Consider the following 27767-nt stretch of genomic DNA (forward strand, 5'->3'; position numbering starts at 1 on the left):
TCTATTTTAAATGGATGCCTGTCTATCCTGAGGCTGTGAATGCCTGCAAGAAAATTATTCTCAGAGATGTATATGGTGACATATATGCACTTTCATAATAAATTTACTTTGAACTCTGTTCTTATGTGGGAACTTAAAACAGGCTACACTCTTTGTATCCTTTTCTTTTACTCTGCTCCATGTCCTCAAAGTTATGTTTGACATAGATTGAGAACCTCTCACACCTATTAGTTAATTTCTTCTGTTTAACATTGTGGGCATTTGATATTTATTGAGCTCTGTAGTTTGGCACTAAGTAAATGCAAATTTGAATGTGGCATATGTACATATCTATTCTATCATTGTTGGTCGATCCTTAATGCTGGAAAGGTTAATGCTAAAGATTAATTTGAACCTGACTGAAAATGTAATTAGTAAATTGACAAATTGGTTTACTATTGTCACATGTGACAAGGTGCTTTGAAGAACTTGACTGGCATACTGTTCATACAGATCAAATTATCACTACAGTGCCTTGAGGCAGAACAAGGTAAAACAATAAAAGAGGGCAGAATAAAGTATAACAACTACAGCAGTGCAGCTAGACAATAAGGTGAAAAATTGTGAGGTAAGGAGTCCATCTTATTGTACTTGCCATACATTTAATTGTCTAATTGCATTGGGATAGAAGCTGTCCTTGAGACTGGTGACGCATGCTTTCAGGCTTTTGTATCTTCTGTCCAATGGGGCTGGGGGAGAATGGAGAATGTCTGGGATAGGTAGGGTCATTGATAATGCTGCTTGCTTTATTGTAATAATCTGACAATGTAAACAACCAGGGAAGGTTTTTCACCCCTCCACCTCTGGGCTCTGGGAAAACATGGTATTGAGAGTCATAGAAGGAGAAAAATGCTGGATCAGGTATCAGAGAGGCAAGCTGTCGAAATAAACTCAGTGGCCACTTATTAGGTACTTCCTGTACCTAACAAAGTGGCCATCAGTGTATGTTTGTGGTCTTCTGCTGCTGTAGCCCAACCATTTCAAGGCCTGACGTGTTGTGCATTCAGAAATGCAGCGTGGGATGTTGTAACACATGGTTATTTGAGTTACTGTTGCTTTCCTTTTAGCTTGAAGCTTTGAGCTCTCTCATTAATAAGGAGATTTTTTTCCCCACAGAACTGCCACCCACTGCATGTTATTTTTTGCTTTTCATACTATTCTGTATGAACTCTAGAGAGTTGTGAAAATCCCAGGAAATCAGCAGTTTCTGAGATATTCAAACACCAACAATCATTTCACAGTCAAAGTCACATAGATCAGATTCCTTCCCCATTTTGATGTTTAGTCTGAACAACAACTGAATCTCTTGAACATGTCTGCCTACTTCTATACATTGAGCTGTTGCCACATAATTGGCTGATTAGATAATTACATTAATAAGCAGGTGTACTTTATAAAGTGGCCACTGAGTGTAAATGCTTGCTTCTATCCTGATAATAGAACTACAGCATCAAACTGATAAGTAAAAAAGATCACACACATTTTAGAGGAAAGGTGAATTGAAATGTGTAATATTCCAATTATCTAATTTTAATATTTATAATAATTAAAACATGGCTAGGTTAAATACTTATTGTACTATTACATATTCAATCCCTTGATGTGGAACTGTCAATGTTACATTTTTATTGTTTCTATGCAGGCACAGTTATAAACAATTCTAGCAATTCTAGTTAGATTGTTTTTTATATGATTAACGATTAATGCAATCAGTGTTTGGAGTCAGTCAGTGCTCAGATACAAAAATGCAGAATATATTGAGCTTTTATACATTTTAGTGAACATCTCATGGGATATAATTATCTATGGGCTAATATTTCGCATTTAGGTTGACTATCATACAGTTAGATATTTCTTTGAATTGGGTAGCAGAGTTTAGAGACAGGACAGATAAATAGCAAGAAAATCAGTCTTGCTCAGATGAACTTGAGAACACACCACAGTGGTGGCAAGTATTTGCAGAAGGAAAATGTGTAACTGAAATTACCTGAGCTACAGGAAAAGTTTGAATAAGTTAGGCCTTTATTCCGTAGAGCGTAGCAGAATGAAGGGAAATTTGACTGAGGTATACAAAATTATGGGGGGCATAGATAGGGTAAATGCAAGCAAACTTTTCCACTGAGGTTGGTTGACACTAGCAAAAGAGGTCATGTTAATGGTGAAAGGTGAACTATTTAAGGGAAGTTTCAGGGGAAGTTTCTTCACCTAGATTCTGGTGAGTTTATGGAACAAGCATTTAGGAGAAGTTTCAGTAAGTAAATAACCCGGAGGGTTATGGAGAGCTATGGTCCAGGTGGGGGTTGATAAGACCAGGCAGTATAGATTAAATGGGCTGAAGGGCCTGTATCTATGCTGTAGTCCTCTATGACCCTATGAAAAATTATATGAAGTGGCAAAAGTCTGACTGAAGGCCATAAACACAGAATTCCTCCAACAAGAACATTACTGGTAAAGTGAAGATTTTAATCAAAGGAGTCAGCCAGGAGACTAATGCAATCAAAACAGCCACACACTTTACACACTGCTCTATATCATCCTCTATTAAAGATTAACTGGCCACTCATGGCCAATTATTACTTACGTTATTTGTCTGTACAGCAGTCCCGGAGGACTGGCGAGTGGCTAATGTTGTACCTCTATTTAAGAAGGGAACAAGGGAAAATCCTGGGAACTATAGACTAGTGAGCTTCATGTTAGTTGTAGTGATATTGCTAGAGAAGATTCTTAGGGTTAGGATATATGGGCATTTAGAAACCCATGCCTAATTATGGAGATCCAGCGTGGCTTTGTGCATGGCAGATTGTGCCTTACCAACTTGATTGAGTTTTTATGGCAAAATGATGAGAGAGATTGATAAGGATAGGGCAGTGGATGTTGTCTACATGGATTTTAGTACGGTGTTTGACAAAGTCCCTCATGGGAGGCTAGTCCAGAACCATGAGATCCGCAGTGAATTGGCTGTTTCAATTCAGTACTGGCTTGCACATAGAAGACAGAGGAGAGCTGTTGAAGGGAATTATTCAAACTGCAGGTCTAATTAGTAGTGTTCTGCGGGGATCTGTGCTGGGACCTCTGCTGTTTGTGATGTATATAAATGAACTGGATGAAAATGTGAGTTAGTAAATTTGCAGATGATACCAAGATTGGTGGGGTTGTGGATGGTACAGAAAACTGGCAAAGAATACAGCACCATATAGATCAGATGCAGATATGGGCTGAGAAATGGCAGATGGAGTTCAAGACAGATAAATGTGAGGAGTTGCACCTCCTTAGAGCAAATATAAGGTGACAATACACTGTTTGGGGCAAGATCCCTTAACAGTGTTACTGAGCAGAGAGATTTTGGGATCCAAGTTCATAGCTCTTTATAAGTGGCTACACCGGTCAATAAGATGGTTAAGAAGGCTTATTGAATGCTTGTTTTTATTAGTCAAGGTATTGTATTCAAAAGTCAGGTGCTTCTGTTGCAGCTTTACAAAACTCTGGTTAGGCCACATATTGCATACAGTTGAGGCTTTGGCGAGGATGTGGGAGAGCTTTTCCAGGGTTTTGCCTGGCTTAGATGGCACATGCTATCATGAGAGGCTGGAAAAGCTTGGGCTGTCTTCTCTGGAACTTTGGAGGATGAGGGAGATCTGATAAAGGTCTACGTGATTATGAGAGGCATAGATAGAGTAGACAGGGAATATCTCTAATACCAGAGGGCATGCATTTATATTGAGAAGGGGATAGGTTCAAGAGGGAAAATGAGGGGTAAGTTGTTTTACTCGGAGAGTCATGGATGCCTGGAATGCATTGCCTGGTGGTAGAGGCAAAGATATTGGTGGCTTTAAAGAGATGTTTGGATAAGCATATGGATGTAAGGAAGATGAAAGGATATGAACGTGGAGTTTGTAGGAGGGATTAGTATTTGTGTGTTTTTGATTTGATTTTCAGCTGCTTTGATGCAACTTTGTGAGCTGAATGGTCTGATATGTGCTGTACTCTTCTATGTTCTGAGTGGTTGTATTTCAAAGTAATTAATTGTTTGGAATTACTCTTGAATTGGAAGTGATTTGCATTGGTGGAACCCCTATGGTAACACCAATTGCTGATATTTTATTGTATTTTTAATGACAACTCCTTTTATAATTGCACCATCTGAGCAAAATAGATGTTTTACAAGAAATTCTGCTGACAGAAGACGTTTCTCCTCAGGTTCCCTTAAGTATTTCACATTTCACCCTTAACCTATGACTTACAGTTCTAGTGTCACCCCACCTCTGTGGCAAAAGCCTGCTTGCATCTACCCATCTATGCCCCAATAAATTTGTATGTGTCTATCAAATAAGCTGGTCTGCTTATGCCATCTGGGAAAGTAAGTGAGCAAGGCGTTTCACTATGATAATAGAACAACATAAGGTGTCTCTTTGAAGATACAATCCAACCACTGCTGATATAAAAGAAGACCTTCCCTTCCTGAAACAGCTCCACTTTAGAGTGTTCTTTTTGAATCTGCCTTCTCCATGTCTTTAGAGGCAATACTTTGCCAGTTATAAAGGGGGGAAGCGGGGATTCTAGGGGTACGTTTTCTACACAGAGAGTGGTGACACTTGGAATGCTCTGCAAAGGTGCTGGCGGAAGGACATATGAAGCAATTTCTTCCCTCCACCATTAGATTTCTGAATGGCCCATCATAAAATTGTCTCACTATTTTGCTCTCTTTTTGCAATATTGAATTTTGAATATATTGAATATATATACGCCATTTAATGGTGACTTGATTAGCTACAGGAGGTACAGGAAGCAAAATAGCCACTGTGTGTGTTTTTGTATTTGTACTTTATGTATTTTTATTTATTGCACTGTAGTGCTGCTGCTAAACAACACATTTCAGTGATAAAAAATCTGAGCATCAGGGATTCTGCAGATGCTGAAATCCAGAACACACACAAAATATTGGAGGAACTCAGCAGGTCAGTCAGCATCTATGGAAGGGAATAAACATTTGATGTTTTGGGCCATATTCATCCTTGTGGCTATCCCTTGAGGTTGAGGATGATGGTCTTCGTTCCATTTCCACAGAGCCAAGATGCCTGAGCATGTATTTGTTTAGCGTGTACTAGATGTTGCACTCGAACAATACTTCACCAATCAACCAATTGACTCCAATGGCATGGAAACCACGACGATTGGAGCTGATGGATTTGTTGCAGCCTTCATCCGCTTTCACAGCCGTTGAGTTCAAAGTAACTTCGTCCACCTGTTCCACCATTGAGGTTTTGGTTGGATTGTTCTTTGTCGGTGACCTCACCCTTGACCTTACCGCCCTGGGTGACCCTACCAGGAGCATAGCTCCAGACGGCATCGCTCTCGGGATCTCAGGACCACGCAAGCTCCTCCACCACGACAATGTGACAATCCACAGAGAAGTTTGGGCCATATTAATCTGATTCTGATTCTGATTAAAATAGATATTAGAGAATTACAGGAATTAAAGTTCTATGTTCTGAGAATTAAAACAGATGAAGATGGGAATATAGGCTGCTTCGGTGGAAATAGAATTGGAAAGACTGCTAATGTGATTGCATTCTTCAAAAACAAAAGGTCACAGGAATGATCTGGGTAATTATAGACTGGTTAGCTGGGTCGTAATATTGGCAAACATATTGGTGTCTCCTTGAAAGAAAACAATTAAGAGTCATTTTGAGAGATTGAAGGGAATTAAGCAAAGGCTGCAGAAGTGAAATGCAGCCAGTGTTTAAAACATTCATGAGGGTCTTTAAGGATGTAATCAACTTTCTGGATTAGGGTAAGAGAGGGGATATTGCACTTTGATTTTTATTAAGTAAAAAATCTTTCACCTAAACGTGCACAGTACAAAGTGGACTGAGAATTGACATTACAATTTGCATTAGATGCAAATTTACAATGGTAATATTGTTCTAAATGCAAATACTCCAAATACTCTAAACAGTTGTTCTAAATACTATCATTTATTTATTTGTTTGTTTGTTTGTTTATTTATTTATTTTGAGGTAAAGCACGAAAGAGGCACTTTCAGTCCAACAAACAGCATCATCCGGCAAAGCACCTACTTAACACTAGCCTAACCACAGGACAACTTACGATGACCAATTAACCTACTAACTGATATATCTTTAGACTGAGGGAGGAAACCTGAGCACCCATAGGAAACCCACACATTCACAGAAAGGATGTACAAACTTCTTACAGATGGCGTCAGAATTGAACTCCGAACTCTAACGTCCCAAGCTAAACAACACACACAAAATGCTGGTGGAACACAGCAGGCCAGGAAGCATCTATAGGAGAAGCACTGTCAACGTTTCGGGCCGAGATCCTTCGTCAGGACTAACTGAAAGGAAAGATAGTAAGAGATTTGAAAGTAATGGGGGGAGGGGGAAATGCAAAATGATAGGAGAAGACCGGAGGGGGTGGGATGAAGCTAAGAGCTGGAAAGGTGATTGGCGAAAGTGATACAGAGTTGGAGAAGGGAAAGGGTCATGGGACGGGAGGCCTCGGGAGAAAGAAAGGGGGAAAGCACCGGAGGGAGATGGAGAATAGGCAGAGTGATGGGCAGACAGAGAAAAACAAACAAACAAACAATTAAATATGTCAGGGGTGGGGTAAGGAGGAGGGGTAAGATGGGGAGGAGGGGCAATAACGAAAGTTAGAGAAGTCAATGTTCATGCCATCAGATTGGAGGCTACCCAGCTGGTATATAAGGTGTTGTTCCTCCAACCTGAGTTTGGATTCATTTTGACAGTAGAGGCGGCCATGGATAGACATATCTTCCCATCCCTTCCCACCGATCTCCCTACTGGCACTTATCCTTGTAAGTGGAACAAGTGCTACACCTGCCTTTACACTTCCTCCCTCACCACCATTTAGGGCCCCAGACAGTCCTTCCAGGTGATGCGACACTTCACCTGTGAGTTGGCCGGTGTGGTATACTGCGTCTGGTGCTCCCGGTGTGGCCTTTTATATATTGGTGAGACCCAACGCAGACTGGGAGACCGTTTGGATGAACACCTACGCTCGGTCCGCCAGGAATGGGACGTGGAATTTTAATTCCACGTCCCATTCCCATTCTGATATGTCTATCCATGGCCTCCTCTACTGTCAAAATGAATCCAAACTCAGGTTGGAGGAACAACACCTTATATACTGGCTGGGTAGCCTCTAACCTGATGGCATGAACATTGACTTCTCTAACTTCTGTTAATGCCCCTCCTAAACCTTCTTACCCCATCCCTGACATATTTAGTTGTTTGTTTTTTTTTCTCTCTCTGCCCATCACTCTGCCTGTTCTCCATCTCCCTCTGGTGCTTCCCCCCCTTTCTTTCTCCTGAGGCCTCCAGTTCCATGATCCTTTCCCTTCTCCAGTTTTGTATCACTTTCGCCAAACACCTTTCCAGCTCTCAGCTTCATCCCACCCCCTCCAGTCTACTCCTATCGTTTTGCATTTCCCCCTCCCCCGACTACTTTCTTATCCCTTACTATCTTTCCTTTCAGTTAGTCCTGACAAAGGGTCTTGGCCCGAAACGTCGACAATGCTTCTCCTATAGATGCTGCCTGGCCTGCTGTGTTCCACCAGCATTTTGTGTGTGTTGTTGTTTGAATTTCCAGCATCTGCAGATTTCCTCGTGTTTGTCCCAAGCTAAAATAGTGTTGCTCTACTAGCTACACTGCAGTGGAACCCTTCATATTTGGTCTGCTCTAAGTACTGGTACTCTTCACAACAATAACATTGATCTAAATGAAACTACTCTAAATACTGTAAACAATTGTTTTAAGTACTCTAATTACTCTCATATTTGGTACACTCTTTTGGTATACATTGAAGTATCTCCTATCTGATATAGTCTAAGTACTTTCTTCACTAAATACTCTAAATACCTTATGAGTGGATAATTTCACTCACCTCAACATTGATTCCCCAATCTATGAATTCCTTTTCAAGGATTCTCCAACTCATGTTCTCTATACTATTTATTTGTTTGTATTTCTTTTTGTATTTGCAGTCTGTTGTCTTTAGCACATTGATTGTCAGTCATTGATAGAATGTTTTTGTTTGTGTGTAGTTCTTCATTGATTCTATTTTGTTTCTTTGTGTCTACTGTGGAAGCCTGCAAGAAAGTGAATCTCAGTGTTGTATGTGGTGATATGTACGTACTTTGATAATAAAGTTACTTCGACCTTTAAATGATCTTAATACTCTCATTATTCTAAATATTTTAAACAGTAACGTTGTTTTAAATGCAAATTCTCAATGGTAACATTATTCTAAAAGCTTCTGATAAAATGGAAAGACCCACAGAAAGCAGTTGGTAACTTACCCACATTACTGATTTTGCTGATCAAGCTGTTTATTTAATTGTGTAGCTAATATCCTATTACAGCAGAAACAGCATTATTGATGCAGTGTATACAATTGAGATGGTGCTGTTCAGTTCAATATTAACCCACTTAACTTTCACCTTGATATTAAAACTGTTATGGGAAATGCTGCCTGATCCACTAAGTGCTGAGTTCCTCCAGCATCTTGTTTTTGCTTGAAGTTGTTATTCCTGTTTTCAAGTTCAAGAGAGGCAAGGTAACGTCGCAGCTCTATAAAATCTGAGTTAGACCACGTGAGGAGAATTGTGTTCAGGTCTGGTTGCCTCATTATACGAAAGATGTGGGAGCTTTAGAGAGGTTCAGAGGAGATTCACTAAGATGCTGCCTGGATAAGGGAGCAAGTCTTATGAGGATAGGTTGAGCAAGCTGGGGATTTTCTCTTTCCAGTGAGGAAGGATGAGATGCCAAGAGACATAGATTGAGCAGATAACCAAAGAGTAGTGAGTTTGTGGAACAAAGGTAGTAGTAAAAAGGTGGTAAAGACAGATACATTAGGGACATTTAAGAGACTCTTAGATAGGCAATTCAGTGATAGAAAAATGGAGTGCTATGTGGGAGAGAAAGTTAGATTGAACTTGCAGTATGTTAAAAGGTTGTACAATATTGTGGGCCAATACTGTATAGTGCTGTTCTATGTTCTGTGTTCTAAGTCCCTCTGTGACTTTGTCTCCTCTGAGCCCCATAATCTCACATGTTAATATGATATAATGAAATGACTGTTACTTCTTTCTGTGTGTGACTGAGTGTGTATTAGAAACACAAGAGATTCTGCAGATGTTTGAAATCTCAAGTAACACAGACAATGTGATGGAGGAACTCTGCAGATCAGGCAGTACCAGTGGAGGGGAAACAGTCAACATCTCAGGCTGAGACCTTTCATTGGGACTGGGAAAGAAGGGACAAGAAGCCTAAATAAGAAGGTGGGGGGAGGGGAGAAAAGTACAGTATTGGTGAGAACAGGTGAGGGCGAAGGTAGATGGTTGGGCCAAGGGGATGATGTAAGAAGCTGGAAGGTGATAGGTAGAAGAAGTGAAAGGCATTAAAAAAGGAATCTGTTAGGAGAGGAAAGTAGACCACAGGAGAAAGGAAAGGAGGAGGGGAACTAGTTGGATGCAATGGGCGTGTGAGGAGAAGAGAAGGGGTGAGAGGGCTGCAAAAATGGGGAATAAAAAAAGGAGATTTGAGGAGGGAGAAATTGGCCAGATGTTAGCGAAATCAATGTACATGCCATTAGTTTGGAGGCTACCCAGTTAGAATATGAAGTGTTGCCCCTCCAAACTGAGTGTGGTCAGCTTGTTCTCCTTTTCCTTCCCCACCTTCTTATTCTGGTTTCTTCTCTTTACTTCTGCAGTCCTGATGAAGGGTCTTGACCCAAAAAGTCAACTGTTTATTCCTCTCCATTGATGCTACCTGAACTGCTGAATTCTGCCAGTATTTTGTATGTGTGCGTGTGTTCTATTATTAGATTCTACTAATGGAATCTGCCAACAAAAATAATGGTTTGGGAATGTTGGGAAGTACATTCCCTAATTACTGTCACCCATGATTACTTCCTGGAAGAACACAGCCAATCAAACAGCATCTGTGGGAGAAAAGGAAGTGTTGACAATTCAGGTTGAAACCCTACAAGAGGGCTTCTAGACTTGCTGAGACCATAAACCAAAGGAGCAGAAGTAGGCCATTCCGTCCATTATTCTGCACTACATCGTGACTGATATATTATCCTTTTCAAACCCACTCCTCTGCCTTCTCCCTGTAACCTCTGACACCCTAACTAATCAAGAATATATCAATCTCCGTTTTAAATATTTCCAATGACTTAATCTCCACAGCATCAAAGTTCAAAGTAAATTTATTATCAGACTACATACATGTCAGTATATACAATCCGGAGATTCAATTTTTGAAGATATCCACTGTAGAAAACAAAGAAACACAAAAGAATAAATTAAAAACCATAAAGAACAAAGACAGACAAACAACAAATATGCAAAAGACTACAAACTGTGTAAATGCAAAAAAGGGAAATAATAATAATATAACAGCGACAAATATTGAGAACAAGAGTTGCAGATTGCTTGAAAGTGAGTCCATAGACTGTGGAAACAGTTCAGTGTTGAAGTGAGTGCAAACAAGTGAAGTTATTCCCTCTGATTCAAGAGCATGAAGGTTGAGGCCAATCTGAATTGACTGGGAACTGCAAGTTAAGAAATTGAAGATCCAGTTGCAAAAGGAGATATTGAGGCCTAGGACTAAGTTACTGATTCTTGTGCTGTGAGACTCAGGGCACTTCTGATGGCAGCATTGAGAAGAGAGCATGGAGTAGGTGGTGGGGGCTCTATATGATGATTCTGCTTTCCTATCATTGCACTCCTTGAAATGTACTTTGTGGTGGGGAGGGCTTTACTTGAGATGGTCTAGCTATATCCACTACTTTTTGTACGTTTTTCCATTCAAGGGCATTGGTGTTCCTGCCCTTGACTGGTGATGCAACCAGTCAGTATACTCTCAACCATGTGTCTATAGAAGTAAGTTTGTCAAAGTTGTAGATAACATGATGAATCTATGCAAACCTCTATGAAAGTAGGCGCCCTAATGTGTTTTCTTCGTAATGGCACTTAGATGCTGGACCTAGGACAGGTCCTCTGAAATGATAATGCCAAGGAATTTAAAGTTGCTGACCCTCTCCACCTCTGATCTGCCAATGAAGACTGGCATTTGTTCACCAGTTTCCTCCTCCTGTCATCAAAAACCAGCTCTTCGGTTTTGCTGACATTGAGTGAGATGTTGTTGTTGTGGCACCTATTAGCCAGATATTCTATCTCCCTCCTAAAAGCTAATTCATCAGCACCTTTCATTTGGTTAACAGCAGTGGTGGGTCTGCAAGTGAAGAAATTGAAGATCCAGTTGCCAAAGGAGGAATTGAGGCCTAGGACTAGGAGCTGGGCTGAACTCCAGTGGATGTTTCCAATAATGGGAGACTCTAGTACTAGAGGGCAGAGGTTCAGAACACAAGGAGATGAGGAGGAACTTCTATCACCAGAGGATGATGAATCTGTGGAATCGATGACCACTGGCAGCTGTGGAGGCCAAAAAGGAGAATGGGGTTGTAATGGAAAATAATTAGCCATAATCAATGGTACAGCAAACTAAATGGGCTAAATGGCCTAATTCTGCTCCTATGTTTTATGATCTTAAGGTCCTATGGTCTTATTGACTTATCGACTTGATGTTAGTGACAATGCTTTTTCAATATTCTCTTTTACAGCAATTTTAACATCTCTGCTCACCATTGCTCCTGGCCTTGAGAGCACCAAGTGCCTGCAGGCAAAGAAATGGTGCATCTCTGACAAAGGCAGCTGTAAAGATGTCTGGGACTTAATTGAAGAAGTTTGCAACCAGACAGGTACACAAATGAATGTTGTGTTGTAAACATTCGGTTAAATGATGGAGCATCATGTATTTTCATGTCCATTTTTATTTAATGCCACAATTATATATTACAAAACCTTGCATTTTACAAAACAGTTGGTGTGTTCATAAAAGCTGAATTTATTTTTAAATGTGCTCCCAAAAGAAAGCATCATTCATCATCAAGGACCCCACCATCCAGGCCATGCTCTCTTCTCACTGCTGTCATCAGGAAGGAGGTGCAGAAGCCTCAGGTCCCACACCACCAAGTTCAAGAACAGTTATTACCCTTCAACCATTAGACTCCTGAATCTGTGTAGATAATTTCACTCGCCTCAACTCTGAACTGATTTAACAACTGGTGGACTCACTTTCAAGGACACTACAAATCATGTCCTCAGACTTATTCATTTATTATTATTATTATTATTATTATTATTATTATTATTATTATTATTATTTATTTAGTATTTGCACAGATTGTCTTCCTTTGCACACTGGCTGTTTGTCAATCTTTGTTTATCTATAGTTTTTGATTGGTTCTACTGCATTTTCTTGAATCTACTGTGAATCCCTATAAGAAAATGAATTTCAGGGTAGTATATGGTGACATATACATAGTTCCTCATCCATTCCTCATACAAAGTTCCTCATCCATTAAATTTACTTATTGAAGGGGCTTGTACATTCTGCTTTCATTACTGTTCCTGCTAGGTCAAGTTAATAATGTGAATAATGTAGCTACACTGTCCTTGAAGTAACCCAACTCATCTCTTCCTGGTCCTCGAGCATTTTGTGTGTGTCATCTCTCTCTCTCTCTCTCTCTCTCTCTCTTTTTAATGGCAATGAACATGGGTCCTCTAATCACCAATCATCTTCTCTCTGTCTGTGAAATCTATTTTATACACTAAGTTTGTTCTTACGTTATTACCACAGTGCTGAAATGTTTACAACCATCTCTGAAAGTTGGTAGCCACACCAGACTGCAAGAGTGTAATGAGAGACTTCAAATGGGGTTCCAAAAGGACAGAGAGAGAAAGGAAGTGACACATGAGTTATTTGAATGCAAGAAAGTATGGTGAAGTCCATAATACAATTCACCTTCTCAGATTTAATTCTATTTACAGGTTGTCTTCTTTTGCTTGTCTGTTTTTGTACAGTTTCTTTGTAACATGTATTTATTTATTTCTTTGTTTGTTTGTTTGTTTGTTTAGAGACGCAGCAACAGAACAGGCCCTTCCAGCCCAATGAACTGTACTGCTTAGCAGCCCACTTACTTAACACTAGCCTAATCACAGGACAATCTACAATGGCCAATTAACCTGCTAACCATAGGTTAATTAGTCTTTGGACTGTGGGAGGAAACCAGAGTTCTTGGAAGAAAGCCACCCATTCACAAGGAGAGCATACAATCTCCTTACAGACAGTGCCGGAATTGAACTCCGACTTCAGGAACACCCGAGCTGTAATAGTGTCACACTAACCATTATGCTACCATGGTGCCCTTTTGTACATTGACTGCGTATACATAGTTTTTGAATAGTTTTTCATAAAATTCTATTGTATTTCTTTTTTCATGTAAACTGGGGAGGGGGGTCTGAGGTGAGGGGGTGATTGGAAAAAAACTAAGATAAGCTCAAGATAGTATATAACCTACCAATAGAATATCCATCCTGGATATTCACTCTTTCTTGTTCTTCCTATAATGCTCAAGGACAGTTTCTACCCTACTGTTGTAAGCCTCTTAAATTATTCCCTAGTATTATAGGGTGATCTCTTTAATATCTCTTTGAAACAATCCAAGGTCCTTGCAGGCTTCAAGGCAACCACCATCATTCCGGTGCTCAAGAGAGCAACAGTAACCGGCCTAAAGTATTACTGCCCAGTGGCACTGACTTCAACAGTCATGAAGTACTTTGAGCATGAATCCCACTTTCCAGCTACATTGGACCCTTTACAGTTCACTGAACTTTCAAACCAGTCCACTGATTATGTCCTATTCTTGGTACTCCATTCCATTCTGTCCCCCCTAGAAAACAATGCTTTGTATGCCAGGATGTTGTTCATCAGCTTTAGTTCAGATGCTGGTGGGTAAACTGTCCTCATTGGGACTCAGCACCTCCTTCTGTAGCTGGATCTTGGACTTCTTGATGGTAAAAGCCCTGTCAGTCCAAGTTGGCAGCAACATCTCAAGCTTCATCACGCTGTGTATTGGTGCACCACAGGGTTGTGTGCTCAGTCTACTGCTGTTCACGACTGCACGGCCAGCTCAAACTGCATCATCAAGTCACTGATGATACGACAGTGGTTGGCCACATCGGCAACAATTGGTCAGCACACAGAGAGGGAAGGTAGAGAAACTTGTCAAAGTACAAGAACAACAACATAAGTCTCAATGTGCACAAGAGAAAAAGAATATTATGGACCTCAGGAAGGCGCAGGTTGACCAGTCTCCATTGCACAGCAATAGCTCTGCTGTGGAAAGAGTGAAGAGCACAAAGTTCCTCATCCTGCCATCTCTTTGACCCATGGCTGTCAGGAACGAGGTACAAAATTACCCGGATGAATTGTCTTGGTCTGAAACATCAACTGTTTATTCCCCTCCATAGAAGCTGCCTGACCTGCTGAGTTCCTTCAGCATTTTGTGTGTATTGTTAATGTTTTATTCTTGTTCTACCCCAGTGCATTCTGTAATAATCTAAACAGTAAGGACAGTATGCAAGACAAGCTTTTCATTGTACAGTGTTTTGGTATATGTGACAAAAATAAATTAATCTTTCCTATTCCAAGCACAAATCTCAGAATCAGAATCAGAACAGTTTTACTATCACTGATATTTGTCGGGAAATGTGTTGTTTTGCATCAGCTGTACAGTACAATACATAAAAAGACTATAAATTACAACACTGCACGCAAAAAATAAATTAAAAAGTAGTGCACAAAGAGAGCAAAATAAAAGTTAGTGTAGTGTATGTGGATTCATCATCTATTCAGAAACCTGATGGCGGAGGGGAAGAAGCTATTCCTGAAATGTTGAGGGTGTGTCTTCAAGCTCCTGTACCTCCTCCCTAATAGTAGCAATAAGAAGAGGGCATGTCCTGAGTAAAGGGGGTCCTTAACGATTGATGGTGCCTTTTTGAGGCATCACCTTTTGAGGATGTCTTCGATGCTGGGGAGGCTCAAGCCGATGATGGAGCTGGCTGAGTTTGCAAACCTCTGCAGCTTTTTCTGATCCTGTGCTGTGGCCTCTTCATTCTCCAGATAGTGAAACTCCATGTCTGCCAGATGCATCACTGTGACATCATAACTCTAAATATGGTGCTTAATCTATCCATAGGCTAAAAACAACTGAGTATAATACACTGTTCTAAGAAAATCAAATCAAGCAGAAGTAGTTATTTTGAGCCTAAAACCATTGTAAACATCTTTTCACAGTCACAACTGAAAACCATTTCAAATAGTCAGAGAGCTTCAAATATAGTTGGGATTCTGTGAATGAAATGGTTAGCATATGAGGAACATTTGATGGCTCTGGGCCCATTCTCACTGCAGCTTAGAAGGATGAGGGGGATCTCACTGAAACCTTCCTGTACTGAAAGGCCAAGATAGAGTGGATGTGGAGAGGATGTTTCCTGTATTTGGGGAGTTTAGGACCAGTGGGCACGGCCTCAGAATAGAAGGATGCTTCTTTAGAACAGAGATAAGAAGAAATTTCTTTAATTAGAGGGAGGTGAATCCATAGGCTTTATTGCCACAGGTGGCTGTGAAGGCCATGTCCATGGGTATATTTAAAACTGAACTTGATTGGTTCTTGAATAGTAAGGGCATCAATGGTTATGGGGAGAAGGCAGCAGAGTGGGGTTGAGGGGGAAAATATATCAGCTCCTTTGTCAGGGGAACTCGCAGGCCAGGCAGCCTTTATGGAAAAAAGAAGCCTTTCAGCCCAGAACTTCAACAGTACTTTTTTTCCATAGATGCAGCCTGGCATGCTGAGTTCCTCCAGTATTTTGTGTGTGTTGCTTGGATTTCCAGCATCTGCAGGTTTTGTCTTGTTCAGCTCTTACGTCTTAAACTTGTATATATTACTGATAAGAAGAACAGAGTCTGCAGTCTATCTGAGATTGTTCGGCTGAGCTTTGACTGGAGCTAATTTAGTGAAAGGGTGGGTTTTATTTGGCTTGTTTCTGGTTCCGGGATGGAAATAAATAAGGAAACAATAAAGTAAGGCCATAGAACTTTTTCCAGAAGAGATATTTCATATGGAATGACTCTTCTGAAGGCAACTTCACAGAACTGGTAAAAATTGAAAACATGGTCATGTTTGGGTCATTTCCATTACTGTAATTTGAACCATGGTTGCTTTGAATAATTCAAGCTATACTAAATCATCCGGATTCTGGAAAATCTAAAATAAAAACTCAAATTTTATTATTCATTTAATGCATTGCAGGTGATTCTTGCACAGTGAAAGATCAGAGCAATTGTAACATAGCCGTTCAGCTCTTAACCAGCAGTTACCCAGCACTTCGAGAGTGCAGCTGTCCTGAAGATAAATCTTGCAACTTTTTCAGGAAGCTAGGAACAAACTGCAGCAGCCAAAAAGGTAATGCAGAACACAGAAATATATAATGAAACTGCAAACAGGGATTGTGTTTGATTATTCTATGACGTCTATTAACGAAAGAACATGGTAATGGATTCTCCCAGAATTAACACCTGCTTAAGCATTAAGCAACTTAGTGGAAGCATTGTTACGGTGTTTATACTGGAACATCAGCTCTGGCAGACTAGGCAGATGAGATCTGCAGAGAGATCTAAATGCCAGGAAGGCAGATCTCCATGGAGAAGAAAGGGCATATGGCAACGCACAGAAGTCAGGGTCATCCACTGCAACCGGGAAACACTCCAGCTATGATGACTGCTTGTACCACTGGACTGAAAAAATGGGACTTCACGAGTGCAATAGTTCATCCACTTCTAAAAACTCTCCCACATAGGTCAACCACCACTGTACTGAAACGGCACCAATCAGCGACAAAGCACTTCACTGTTCAAACTGTCCAAGTTAAGAATGTAAGGAAAATTCACATAAAAGGCAATAAGTAAACATATGGAACAAGCTATGAGGAAAAAGTCACTTAAAAGGACAAGTTTTGAAGAAAAGAACAATTAAGAGTTAAAATTGGGATTAATTAAAAACAAGCTTCTCCTCACCTGGCCAACAACTCCCTCTATTTCCTTTCCTCCTTTGTTTTCTTCCATGGCCCGCAGCCCTCTCCTATCAGAATCCTTTATCAACCATTCACCTCTTCCACCTATCACCTCCCAGCATCTTACTTCAATCCCCCCCACACCCACCTTCCCCATCACTTGGTCTCACCTACCTCCTGCCAGCTTGTACTCCTTCCCCTCCATCACCTTCTTTTTCTGGCTTCTTTCCCCTTCCTGTCTATTCTTGATGAAAGATTGTGGGCCAAATGTCAACTGTTCATTCCCCTCCATAGGTGCTGCCTGACCTAATGAGTTTCTCCAGCACTTCGTGCATATTACTTGGACAAATGTCCTTTTCCTGTTTGTTAAATATCACAGAATTTTCCTTTCTGGAGGAAAGATCAAAAAGAAATGCTTAAACCTTTATGGTTTAGAGCTTAAACAGGCACATCAAAGTTATTACAGAGATGCATACATTTATTCAGGGTTCAGAAGAGATTTACCAGGAAGCTGCTGAGATTAGAGGGCATGTCTTGAGGATTGGTTGAGTGATGGAGGGCTTTTTTCTTTGAAGTAAAGGAGGATGGGAGGTGACTTGATACAGTAGATGTGTATAAGATGCAGAGATCAAGTGGATAGCCAGAGAGGGAGGAAATGGCTAATATGAGAGGGCATATTTTTAAGGTGATGGGAGAGCTGTTTAGTGTCAGTCATAAGTTTTTTTACACAGAAATTGACGTGTGTGTGGAACACCCTGCCAGGGATGCCAGTAGAGGCAGATACATTAGCAACATTTAAGAGACTCTTAGATTAACATATTGCTGATAGAAAAATTGAGGGCTGTGGGGAAGGGAAGTTTTAGATTGACCTGGGAATAGGATAAAAGGTTAGCATGTCATGGGCCCATACTGTACTGTAATGTTTTATGTGTTTTAGATGTCTATATAACGGCCTTAGGTACATCAACATTTACTTTCTTCCTTGCAGAGCACTCCAGAGCACCTTCCACTGGTCCGGAAATGCCACCAGGCTGGAAACGACGCTTCCAAATGAAGAGTATAGATAAACACATAAGGAAGGTCATCGATTGTGCAGCGGCAAAGGATGCCTGTCTACAATCCATGGACTGCAGCTCCATCTATTCCAAGTTTAAGAAGACGTGTCGGCACAAAAAAGACAATTGTAGCAGCCCAGCTATAGGTCAGCAGTGTCTGACTGCTTGGCAAGCGTTACAGCACACCCAGCTCACTGGCTGCAGTTGTTCCAGACAGGGCAAGTGCCTCCGGATACAGTCTGGCATTTCCAACAATGCTTGTGTACAAATCGCACTGAAAAGTTTCAATGCAAGCAGCAGTGAAGGAAAGGAGGAGAATATTCCCGGTGAGGCAAACGAGCATTGACATCAATAACTTCTGATCCTATGAATATTGATTCTTTTATGCTGCAAGTCTACTCTTTGAGTAATAGTGTGATCATAGAGTCTAAGCTCAGAAACAGGCACTTCAGCCCACATAGACTGTGCTGAACTATTAAACTGCCTAGTCCTATTGACCTGCACCCAGCTTATAGCCCTCCATTCCCCTTCCATCCATGTATCTATCCTAATTTCTCTTAAATGTAAAAATTGAAACCACATCCATTGGATGTTCGATCCACACTCACACCATCCTCGAAGAGAAGCTTCCCCTCATGTTTTGCTGAAACATTTCATATTTTATCCTTATCCCCTGACCTCCAGTTCTAGTCTCACCCAACCTCTGTGGAAAAAGCTTGCTTGCATTTACCCTATCCTTACCCCTCATAATTTTGTATAACTCTATCAAATCTCCCCTCATTCTCCTATGCTGTAAGGAATAAAGTCCTCACATGTTCAACTTTTCCCTATGACTCAGGTCCTCAAGTTCTGGCAACATCCTTGGAAACTTTCCCTACAATGATTCAATCTTTTTGATATCCTTCCTGCAGCCAAGCTCAAATTGAGTATGGTGTTCTCCTAAGGAGTGGCCTATGGTAGGTTCTCAGGTGGCCTAAATGGCCAATCCAAGGTCCTCATATTCTGGTGCAGTTTGGGCAAGAATAAGTAATGGCTGTGGTTAGTGGTTGGGTCTCTTGGTTGTTCAGTTTCTCATTTTGCAGCTGCCCCTTGTTCTCTGTGGCAGAGCAGAGGACATTCTTATGTAGCCTATAGCTCCACTTTGAACAGATTTCCTCCAGGTGTATCTATTAAGTGCAATGTCTTCCCAGATTTTAGATGTAACGTTGAATTTCTTCGGGCTGCTTGAGTTATGGAGAGACATGAGTTATACTAAGGATGACCTATCCATTGGAGTTGGTGTTGCTTTATCATGGTGGAGATACTCTTCATGTTGGCCTCCTCCAGTATGCGAGTGTTAGTTCATCTGATTGTCAAAAATCTTTCAAAGGATCTTAGGTTGTATTGCTTCAGGGCTGTCAGGTGCCTACTGTAAATTGTCCATGATTCAGCTCCATACACCTGGAGCTATAATGTAGTGATGTAGGAAAAATGACTGTTCGATTGTCCTGAAGTTTTGTTTGGACTTGTATGTTATGGTATTCAAAAATTCTTCCTTAAACTTACATTGGCTCCACTAGCATTACTCAGGCATTGGTTGAGCAATTTCTGTGTCAGTCTCTGTATCTTATGCCACTTTCACTGGTGTTTCTATTACAGGTTCTACTGACTTCCTGAAGATCGTATATTCAACTACACAGTCTGCCACACTTGTGGAACATAATAACAAAAGTAAGAGACATGAGCATCTGGATGTCAAAGGATCCAATTTTACACTTTCTCATAATCAATGACTACAAACCCCCAACTTTCCCTTGTTTGGCTGCAACATCAAACTTTAATTGTTTTAGATAAATGTTTTGATTTGACATTAGTCACATTCCCTTACAGGTGCTGCACTTAAAGGTCTAAGAATGTAATGCGAAGATGACAGCCAAAATAGTATCACCAGATCCACATCACTTTATAATCAAGGCCACATTTAGTCCTTTTGGGGGCGTGGGAGGGAGAGAGTAAGAGAGGATGAGAGAGGGTAAGAGTGGAAGGGAAGAATAGAATGAGAGAGAGAGAGAGAGAGAGAGAGAAAGATTGATGACTTAGTTGTTGACATCTTGACCAAAAACATCAATGGTTTGTTCCCTTCCATAGATCCTGTCTGAACTGCTGAGTCCCTCCAGCATTGTGTATATGTTGCTTGGGGTGAGTGGGTTATGGTTATGCCAGAAACATGGTGACACCTTGCAGGTTGCCCCAAACACATGCTCAGGCTGTCTTGGTCCCTGATGCTCATTTCACTATATGTATCAAAGATTCAATGTATATGTGCCAAATAAAGTCATCTTTAATATTATCTTTATCTACAGTGGGTTGCTTTATTATAAATGGTGTCAATCTTCTCAATAGTTTTGAACGGTATCAAATAGCAGAATTTGGAATTGGAATTGGTTTATTATTCTCACATTTACTGATGCACAATAAAAAAACTTTGTTTTGCATGTTGTCCATACAAACCATTTCACAACATCCGTATATCAATGTAGTACAAAGGAAAAATCAACTATAGAATGCAGAATATAGTGTTACTGTTATTGTTACAGGGAAAGAGCAGTGCAGGTGGACAAATTCAAAAGCCTCACAGAACGCTATTGTTCAATGGAGTTTAATCAGGGAATCGTTAATTTTTAGATAGACTTCTCAGGAACTAAGCACAGACCTTGGAAGAGAGAGAGAGGAGCTTTGACAGCACTAATTCAGGGTCTAATAAAGTAAATCACAAGGAAAGATTGTATTTGCTTAGCCTGTGTTCCCTTGAGTGTGGTAGTTAACTGATCGCTTAATTACCTGTATGGAGATTAAACTGTGGCTAGATCAAAGCAATGCATATTGCAGAAATGTAAAGCCAATGCTTTATAAAGCATTGGTCAGAACACACTTGGAATATGGTGAGCGTTTTGGCTCCTTATCTATGAAAGGATGTGGTGGTATCGGAGAGGGTCCAGAGGAAGTTCATGAGTATGATTCCAGGATTGAAAGGGTTAATGTGTGAAGGGCATTTAATGGCTCTGTGTCTGTATTCACTGCATTTTAGAAGAATGAGGGGGTAGAATCTCATTGAAACTTCACAGATATTGAAAAGCCTAGACAGAGTGAACCTAAAAAGAATGCTTTCTATAGTGGGTGAGTCTAGGACCAGAGACACAGCTTCAGAATAGGAGGATATCCATTTAGAACAGAGATTAGGAATTTCTTTAGCCAGAGTGTGGTGAATCTGTGTAATTCGTTGCCACTGCTGTGGAGGTCAGGACATTAGGTGTATTTAAAGTGGAGGTTGAGAGGTTCTTGATTAGTCAGGGTGTCAAAGGTTATGTGGAGAAGGCAGGAAAATGGAGTTGACAGAGATAATAATCAGCCATGATGGAATGGTGGAGCAGACTCAATGGGCTGAATAGTCTAATTCTGCTTCTATGTCTTATCGTTGTATGGTCACATTGCCGCCACCTGATAAGGCTGTAATCAGTGAAATATCTACCTAGCAAATTTACTTGTTTTTTCCCTCAGAACAGAACTGGTGTCCCGAAGGACACGCCCATGTCTACAACCATCCTCCAGCCACCGCGGCCGGGTCTGCCTGTCCTGTATTGGCCTTGTCAGCTAACAGTGAGCCTGCAGCAGACGTGGGCAGCCCCCTTCCTAAATTGTGGTTCCTAGATTGTGGTTCCATTCAACAGCATGGATATGGGCCAGGGTAGGGAGGGTATCAGTCAATGAGTGAGGGGTAGGTGCCAACAGCCTGTGGGTGCAATGCCTGGGACTCTAGTCTTTTTTTTAGTGGTGAATTCAGTTCAGTCCATCACAGGAAAAGTCTACCCCACCAGTGAACACATCTACAAAGAGTACTGCAACAAGAAAGCAGCATCCATTATCAAAAACACCCAGTCCCTGCTCTGCCTCATTGTTGAAGGAGGTACAGCAGGCTTAGGTCCCACAACCACACAATCAGGTTCAGGAACAGTATTACCCTCATATTAGACTCCTGAACCAGAGTGGATCACTTCATTCACCTCCATACGGAACCTATAGATTCATTTTCAGAGACCTATAATGTTCTCTGCGTTATTTGTTTGTTCCTTTATTATTATTGTTGTTGTTGTTGTTGTTGTTGTTAATTTTTTTTATATTTGCTCAGTTGGTCTTCTTTTGCACTTTGATTGTTCACTAGATTTTTTTCATAATTTTTCATTGATTTTATTGGATTTCTTTATTGTGCTGTGAATGCCTGCAAGAAAATGAATCTCACGGTTGTATGTGGTGACGTAAATGTACTTGAAACTTTGAAAAGTGGATGCCACTAGACATTGTGATTGATTTCTGTTTAATTACCTAACAATAGAAAGCACAAATTGAAAGGATGTAGGTCTTCTTGAAGCTGGTGATGTGGGACTTCAGGCTTCTGTAGCTGTGATGGTAGCTGTGAGAAGGTGAGAATGGGTATCTTTGATGATGGACGTTGGCTTCTTGAGGCACTGCTGATGGTGTGGAGGGATGTATTGGGCAACGTTTGCTACTCCCTGCAGCATTCAGGTTGTCGTACCAGACCATGATGAAAACCAACCAGGACACCTTCAACAGCCTCATAGAAATTGAAACTCCCTTAAAAAAAAATAGGCTGAAGGTCTCAGCCTTCACCATCCTTTCAGGTGGTGAGTTCCAGACCCCACTACCTTCTTGGTGAAAAATCTTTCCCTCAGTGCAGGGTAGCACTGTGGTACAACTGGTAGAGCTGCTCTCTCACAGAGACCCGGGTTCAATCCTGACCTCAGGAACTGTTTGCGTGGAGTTTGCACGTTTCTCCTGTGACCTTGTTGATTTGTGCTGGTGCTCTCTCACATGTATGGGTTTTCACAGGGTACTGTGAATACTTCGAACCTAATTTGCGTTAATCCAAAAAAAACGTGCAAGTACTCTTGGAGGAAAGTCGTTGCTCCTGACCCTGGAGGTGAGGGATTTCACATCTGATGGGAGGTGTGAGAAGGTGGCATGACTCAGATAGTGGGGAACTTTGATCACATATGTTGCAGGACCTCCTGTAGATATTATCAATAGTGGGGAGGGATGTGAATGTGATATATTGGTTTCAGTCCACTACTCTCTGCAGCTTCTTACCCTCCTGCACATTCGAATGACTGTGATGCAATCAGTTAGGATAATTTCAACACTATATTTGTAGCTGCTGACTCTCTCCACTGCCAATTCCTCACTGTCTGTATAAATTGACTGTAGTTTGTTTACATCTAGAGCAGAATGCTGTGTCTTGCTTGAAGGTGACTGAACAATGCATCAGGGACCAAGATATCTGCAACAAACACTTCACTCCTCAGAAGAAGGCGTGTCCTCAGGTTCGCAAACAATGCAACATGGAGATCTGTCACAGAGAAATTCGATCTTTTTACACCAAGATCTCACCTGATCTTGCTCAGATGCTAGTCTTCTGCGGCTGTGATCCATCTGACAAGCTTTGTCTGCAAGCAAAGGAAACCCTTCACAATAATTCCTGTGCCAATCACATGGACACCATGCCCACATGCCTCCATCTGAAGGAGAGGTGTGTCTCCGAGGATGTTTGCAGGTTAGTGGATCTCCAAAAGATAAATGGTAACGGTGAGGTTTCCATCGTGACTTCAGCAGGGAGCAGGGAACATCGACTTCAATATCCTCGGGAGATCTATAAAACTCTGGTTAGACCACGTATGGAGAATTGTGTTCAGCTCTGGTCATCTCATTATAGGAAGGACGTGGAAGCTTTGGACAGGGTACCGAGGAGATACACCAGGATGCGGCTTGGATTACAGAGCATGTGTTACGAGGAAAGATTGAGCAAGCTAGGATTTTCACTTTAGAGTGAAGGAGAATAAAACTTGATGGGGATATATAAAATGATAATGGTCAAAGGTAGAGTGGACAGCTAACACCTTTTCCCCCAAGCAGCAATGGCTAATGGGAGAGGGCATAATGTTAAGCTGAGTGGAGAAAGGTATAGGGAGGACTGTCGTCACTGATTAATCAGACTCTGAAAAGTTCCACTCATTCCTCAGTCACACTTCATATGCACCGAGAGAGCAGGGAGTTAGAATTACGTTTGTACACAGAGAGCAGTGTGTGGAATGCACTGTTGAGGCGATGGTAGAGGCAGATAAATTAAGGAAATTTTTGAGAATCTAAGATAGGATGAAAGAAAAATGGAAGGTTATGTAGGAGGGAATGTTTAGATTGATCTTAGATTAGGTTAAAAGTCATCATGATATAATAGGTCAAAGCCTCATGTACTGTGTTGGACCATTCTATGTTCCAAGTGGCATTAATGGACATGCCATCACTAGAATGGGAGGTGCTTATGATGGCAGAGTGGAGCAGGTAGTGAAACTACTAAGTCCCAAAGCCATAGACTGAAGTTCAATTCCTGATGCTGGTACTGGGTGTGAATGAAGTTTCAAAATTTTCCCCCGATAACCATGCGTTTTACCTCTGGCTGTTCTATATCCCAAAAATGTGCAGATTAGTAAGTTTATTAGCTGCTTTAGATTGTCTTGTGTGCAGATATGTGGTAGAACCTTGGGGAGAGTTCATGAGAACATAGAACATAGAACATTGTATATAGAAAAATACATCACTGGACAGGCCAATGAGATCTGCGTAAGATTAATGTAGATGGGTGGTTAATGATCAATAGGGCCTGGGTGGCCCAAAGAGTCTGTTTCTTTGCTGTATGACTCAATGGCCCAGGGTAATTAAGAGGCTGAGAATTGCCACAGACTTGGACAATATGTCTTTGGTATGTAGGAGGAAGCTGGAGCACCCAGAGGATAGAGAGAACATACAAGTTCCTTACAGACAATGACAGAATACACCCAGGTCACTTCCAGTGTAATAGCATTACACTAACCACTACTGTGCTGCCCCAATGGGCTGAATGTCCTAATTCTGCTTCTATATCTGATGGCTATGTGCTATTTGTGTTTTCAGATCAAGATATGAGTTGTTTCAAGAAAAGTGTTGGGGACATTTCACAAGAATATGTAACCAAGATTATGATCAGAGCTGCCTTTCAGGATTGAACTGGAATGAATGGACCTGCAGGGCAGATGCAGAGTGCATGGCAGCATACATAAGGACCCGGGGAACTCTTCTTCAAGTGCAGTGCACGTGCAGTGGTGTCACGAGAGATGACCAACCCCTTTGTGAACTATTCCAGCACATGCTGAACTATCAAGTGTGTTTCAGTAAGTCATTCTGGAATTTATTGCTACAATGCTTTGATAGTTTAACTAGTCAGCATAAATTGCTCCTGGTGTGTGGATGAGTGTTAGAATTTGGGTCTGGGGTTAGAGGATTGTCCATGAGTGTTAGTGATACCCCTAATGTATATGCTTCTACCATCACCACAAGCAGGGCATTCTATACACCCACAACTCTCTGTTTAAAACAAACTTACTCTGACATCTCCCCTCACCCATACTTCCCTCCCACCAGCTTAAAATTATACCCCCTCATATTAGCTTTAATCAAAGACATATAGTGTTCATATGTACGGAAGAAGACTCAGAACAAAGGAAGTAAAGGAAGATTTAATCGAGGGTCAAGGTCATTAAAGTTTTGAGCAACTTAGGACTACTGTGAAGCACGAAGATTTTATTTTTATTCTGCAGTGAGTTGTTTTGGTGCAGGAAATATAGAGACCATGGTATGAACACCAGCTCTCAAACACAAATGATATTTACTTGACAAGAAAGGCTTGCAGGGTGATCAGTAAAAGGCAGGGGAATAGGATAGCTCTATCAAAGAGCTAACACAGGTACAAAGGCCAAATGGTTTCCTTCTGTTTAGTAAGATTCAGGGATCCCCTCTGCGACCTGATCCTTCTGATATTTATTTATGATAGTATATTTCCATATCAGAGTTCTAAAGAAAAAGCAATCATTGATATTTCTTTGATCAATGACACTCGTTATGTTACTGCAGGCAATTTTCAAATCAATAGCAGCATTATTATTATATAGTTTTCTTGAGATTGGGATGAAATTCAATATTTCCATAAGTACAATTCTACTTAACAATCAGTCATTTCTGAATTTGAGGATTAAACTCGTGTAAGTACTTTCATTTCATGTTTCTGACTATTTGTTTTGATCAAATAATTGCTTGGTTTTAAATCATGTACATAAAATACATGGAAGTCTACAGATAGAAAAAAGTCATTTTACAAAATGGAGATATAGGGACAATTTTACTGTAAGAAATCAAGAGAATGGGGTTGAGGGGAATAATGCCAGAGGGGATAACTTCACTTACCCCCACACTGAACTGTTCTCCCAAACTATGGGCTCATTTTCAAGCAATCTTCATCTTGTGTTCTTGATATTCATTGTTTTTTTTTTCTTTGTGCATTTTCCCAGTTTGCTGTCTTTTGCACATTGATTGTTTGTCCGTCTTGTGTGCAGTTTATTATTGATCCTGTTCTGTTTCCTTGCATTGACTGTGAAGGCCCACAAGAAAGCGAATCTCAGGGTTGTACATATATGGTGACGTATACAGTATGCACTTTGATAATAAATTTACTTCCAGCTTTGATAAATCGGCCATGGGAGAATGATGGAGTGGATTCAATGGGCCAGATGGCCTAATTCTGCTCCTATATCTTATAGTCTCATGGTCTTGTGGGCTAAATTAACATAGAAAAGAACTTCGGCAGGGTCTCCCTGAGTCGCTTGTGGTAATTGGAGTTTAATAATGGAACAGTTAGTGTAATGCTATTAAAAAGGCAGCAAACTCAGGTTCAGCTGCACTGCTATCTGCAAGGAGTGTGTACGTTTTCCCCAGGACCACATCAGTTTACTCCAGATGCTTCGGTTTGTTCCCGCATTCCAAAGGCATACGGGTCAGTAGGTTAATTGGTCTCATGGATGTAATTGGGCATCACTGGTTCATTGGCCTGTTAGGGCCAATGCTGTATCTCTAAATAAAAATAAATATGTAAACTACAGAAAGCCAAGAGGATGATCATAAATTACATCATTGCTCAGGATAAGCTGGTGTTAAAGTGTGGCTTGTTTTTGAGTCATGTGACAAAGCCTTCACCTTCCAGACCAGACTCCAAACCCTACTGACACTCGCGTGTAGTTCAGCGGAGTCACGCACAGATGTACACTGTATGACCACTTTATTATGTACTTCCTGTACCTAGCAGTGAGGCCACCGAGGGTATTTTCGTGGTCTTTTGCTGCTGCAGCTCATCACTTCAAGGTTTGACATGTTGTGCATTCAGAGATGCTCTTCTCCACACCACTGTTGTAATGGTGATTATTTGAGTCACTGTCACCTTCCTGACAACTTGAACCACCGCTCACTGGATTTTTTAAATGTTTGTTTTTCACACTATTCTCTGTAAATTCTAAAGACTGTTGTCCATGAAAAGCCCAGGAGACCAGCAGTTTCTGAGATACTCAATCACTAACAATCACTCCATGGTCAAAGAGTCTTACCATAGAACCATAGAACATTACAGCACAGAAACAGGCCTTTTGGCCCTTCTTGGCTGTGCTGAACCATTTTTCTGCCTAGTCCCACTGACCTGCACCTGGACCATAATCCCTCCATACACCTCTCATCCATGTAC

At 41.0% G+C, this 27767-nt stretch overlaps 1 protein-coding gene across 1 annotated transcript in view; it reads left to right on the top strand.

The window, feature by feature from the left end:
* Positions 1-27767, top strand: part of gfral (GDNF family receptor alpha like) — a 104612-nt gene that overhangs the window by 29082 nt on the left and 47763 nt on the right. Inside the window, exons 2-6 of the mRNA XM_059983457.1 lie at positions 11711-11848; positions 16304-16456; positions 18052-18444; positions 23393-23723; positions 25118-25374. Of these exons, the coding sequence (XP_059839440.1) occupies positions 11711-11848; positions 16304-16456; positions 18052-18444; positions 23393-23723; positions 25118-25374 (1272 nt within the window). The remainder of the gene's footprint in view (positions 1-11710; positions 11849-16303; positions 16457-18051; positions 18445-23392; positions 23724-25117; positions 25375-27767) is intronic.

The sequence above is a fragment of the Hypanus sabinus genome, chromosome 10 (assembly GCF_030144855.1).
Source record: "Hypanus sabinus isolate sHypSab1 chromosome 10, sHypSab1.hap1, whole genome shotgun sequence".
Classification (NCBI taxonomy): Eukaryota; Metazoa; Chordata; class Chondrichthyes; order Myliobatiformes; family Dasyatidae; genus Hypanus; species Hypanus sabinus.